Source organism: Aplysia californica, unplaced genomic scaffold (assembly GCF_000002075.1).
Source record: "Aplysia californica isolate F4 #8 unplaced genomic scaffold, AplCal3.0 scaffold00056, whole genome shotgun sequence".
NCBI lineage: Eukaryota > Metazoa > Mollusca > Gastropoda > Aplysiida > Aplysiidae > Aplysia > Aplysia californica.
The window spans coordinates 479328-480569 of NW_004797326.1; the positions used below are offsets into that span (position 1 = coordinate 479328).

The 1242-nt window shown below is 37.3% G+C and overlaps 1 protein-coding gene across 1 annotated transcript in view; it reads left to right on the forward strand.

Moving 5' to 3' along the window:
* Positions 1-737, forward strand: part of LOC101854395 — a gene marked incomplete at both ends in the record, with an annotated part of 14903 nt that extends 14166 nt beyond the window's left edge. Inside the window, 1 exon segment of the mRNA XM_013079565.1 lies at positions 630-737. Within this exon segment, the coding sequence (XP_012935019.1) occupies positions 630-737 (108 nt within the window).
* Between the last annotated feature and the right edge of the window lie 505 nt (positions 738-1242).

Sequence of the window (1242 nt, forward strand, 5' to 3'; positions counted from 1 at the left end):
TTATTATTATTTATCATCATTGTTATTATTGTTCTTGTTGCTGTTGTTGTTATTATTGTTATATTTATAATTAATATATTTGTAATTTCATCTATTCTGCAACCTTCCCAATCATATCCTCACAGACCACGTTGTTCAATTTCTCCAACTAAAGATAAAAATTAACGAGAAAATGACCGCCAAAGTTTGGTGACTTCCAAAGCTTGAGAGTCCTTGGAAACTCTAAATTTACGGGTTGTGTGTCTTTAATCAACGTTTTTAAGTAAAAGTCACACAGCAAATTGTTTTTAAATGGACATACAAAGTACTGAGTCAAAAACTAAAAATGTCAATAAAAATTGCTATAGGGGATGAAAAATGCCGGTTTCGTCGGTTTCATTATTTTTAGCTTTAGTAGAGGTTTTACGGCGCTCGCAACTGCATGAGGTCGTTTGAGCGCCAGAAGATTAGAGGTATTACAAGAGAGTAATAACATTTTAAAAAAAGAAGGGGAGAAAAGGACGATAGATGTTTCATAGGAAAGGAGAAGCAGATCACACCAGAGCACCCACCAACCACCCAGTTTTCATTATTTTGACGAGCACCCTATTTTCCCCACGCTACCTCACAATTGGTTTTTCTCTGTACAGAAATGCCACACCCATCAGCTGATGTCCTGGAAGATCTTCAGGGCGAGCACGTCTACAACAACACTGATGGACACCACGAGTACTTCTCCAACTCTTCTTTGTTAGGAGGTACGTATATTATCATGGACTGTCACAGCTAAAGATTTAACTGGCTCCATGATTCTGTTTTCGTCAGTTTGTGTTTGGCGGGTGATCTGGTGTGGTTTGCTCCTTCTTTCCTAAAAAAAAATCTATCATCTCTATCTCCCCTCCTGCTCCCTTTTTTGTGTTTGTTACTCTCTGGTAACATCTCTTATCTTCAGGACTTATTTGGCCTTATTGTGTTGCAAGTGCCGTAAAACACTACTAAAACTAAACCAATCTCGTCGTTAAAACTTTTTTGTTAATTTATAAGATAGTTATTTGGTGTAGTTTTTTCTAAAAGCTGAAACACTCCAGTAACATCATGGACCGTCATAACTAAAGGCTTTACGAGCTCCATCCTCGTCTTTAACCATATCCGTACGCTCTGGGGTCATTTTGTTCCCCCGGGGTTGTATTCTTCACATTTTAGAATACTTTTAGTACGAAGATCTCTTTGAAACCTTCAGTATTTCTCAAAAAATTTAGACAA